At 13.2% G+C, this 2,004-nt stretch overlaps 1 protein-coding gene across 1 annotated transcript; it reads right to left on the reverse strand.

The window, feature by feature from the left end:
- Window positions 1-621: 621 nt before the first annotated feature.
- Window positions 622-993, reverse strand: PGSY75_0714000 (histone H2B variant; the record flags this gene model as incomplete). Its single annotated transcript, XM_018784984.1, has 1 exon — window positions 622-993. One exon carries the CDS (start codon window positions 991-993, stop codon window positions 622-624), a length of 372 nt encoding a protein of 123 aa, XP_018642485.1.
- Window positions 994-2,004: the final 1,011 nt, after the last annotated feature.

Raw genomic sequence — 2,004 nt, forward strand, 5'->3', positions numbered from 1 at the left:
ATATATATATATATATATGTATGTTCATCATCATGTGTTTAAAAACATAGTTAAATTGTAATATCATTTTTATATGATATTATATATATTGTTCTATTTTCAAAACAATTGTTTTTAACTTCATTTCACAATCTATAAAAACATTTTACATTGGCATGATGTATATTCAAAATATATCATGTTTTTAATAATTTTTTTTTTTTTTTTATATTATTTTATTTTACTTATTTTTTTTTCTTTTTTTTTTTTTTTTTTTTTAATAATATTGTAATTTATTCATAACTATTAAAATGAATAAAAAAAAAAAAAAATGTATACTATTTGTATATATATATATATATATATATATATATATATTATATACACTTCATCAAGGTATATTTCTTAATTATTCTTTTTTTTTTTTTTTTTTTTTTTTTTTTTTTTTTTTTTTTTTTTTTTTTTTTTTTAATAATATTGTAATTTATTCATAACTATTAAAATGAATAAAAAAAAAAAAAAATATATATATATATATATATATATATACATATATATATATTATATACATGTTTATATAAATACATTGCATATATTGTTGGTTTATAATTCCTAACGTTCCTTAGAAATAACAATTTGCATTTAAGCTGCACTTGTTGTATATTTGGTTACAGCTTTTGTTCCTTCTGAAACGGCGTGTTTTGATAATTCTCCTGGTAATAATAATCTTACAGCTGTTTGAATTTCACGTGATGATAAAGTTCTTTTTTTATTATAACGAATTAGTCTTGTGGCTTCAGTAACTAATCTGTCAAATATATCATTAATAAAAGAGTTCATAATATTCATACTTTTTTTGGTTACTCCTGTTTCTGGATGTACTTGTTTTAAGACTTTGAAAATGTAAAGTGAAAAAGATTCAGTTCTTCTTTTTCTTTTATGTCTTGGTCCTAAGGTTTTTCCAGCAGTTTTTTTGGCTGCTTGGGATTTTTGAGCTGGTCCTTTTCCTGACATTTTGTTTTAATTTGATTTGATTTATATATAAAAATATATATATTATATATATATTTTTTTTTTTTAAATAAATAAATAAAATAAATATAGTTTTATTTTATTTTATTTATTCAATTTAAATATTAAAAAAAGAAAAAAAAAAAAATTTATTTTTATTAATATATATATATATATATATATATATTATATTATAATTGTATTTATTAATGATATATATAATAAATATTTTAATGAAAAAAAAAAAAAAAAAAAAAAATGAAAATTTGAAAAAAATTCTTTTTATATATAATTTTTCTAAAACAAAAAATTATTTATTTATTTTATTTTGTTTTTTTTAAAAAAAAAAAAAAAAAAAAAAAAAAAAAAGAAAAAAAGAAAGAAAGAAAGAAAAAAAAAAAATGAATAAATAAAAATAAAGTAAAATAAAATAAAAATAAAAAAAATAAAAGGTTAAATAATAATAATAATAATAAAAAAAAAAAAAAAATTTATATAATAATATAAAAAATATAAGTAAAAAAAAAAAAAGGTAAACATAAAGAAAAATAAAAAATAAAATAAATAAATAATTTTATGTATAATACATATATTATATTATATATATATAATATGTATATTAATATATATATTTATATATAAATAAATATATAATATATTATTATTCATATATGGTAAAGTATATTTATTATTGATATATGTATTTATATTATTATATATATAATATATATATATATAATATGAACATAATATATACTAATTATTATATAATAGTATTATATAAATTAATATTACTTATTTTACTATATTTTTATTCATATAAATAATATATATATATATTTGATATATATATTTTTTTTTATTTAAATTCTTATAATTGTATGAAGACAGTGTGCGAATTAAAAAAAAAAAAAAAAAATTGTAACGTTTAAAGGTTATGAATATATATGTATACGTTACCACTTGACAACTTGTATAATTTTACGTTTTATTATTAATAGAATTTTTAATTTA

The sequence above is a fragment of the Plasmodium gaboni genome, chromosome 7 (assembly GCF_001602025.1).
Source record: "Plasmodium gaboni strain SY75 chromosome 7, whole genome shotgun sequence".
In the NCBI taxonomy this organism is placed as follows: domain Eukaryota; phylum Apicomplexa; class Aconoidasida; order Haemosporida; family Plasmodiidae; genus Plasmodium; species Plasmodium gaboni.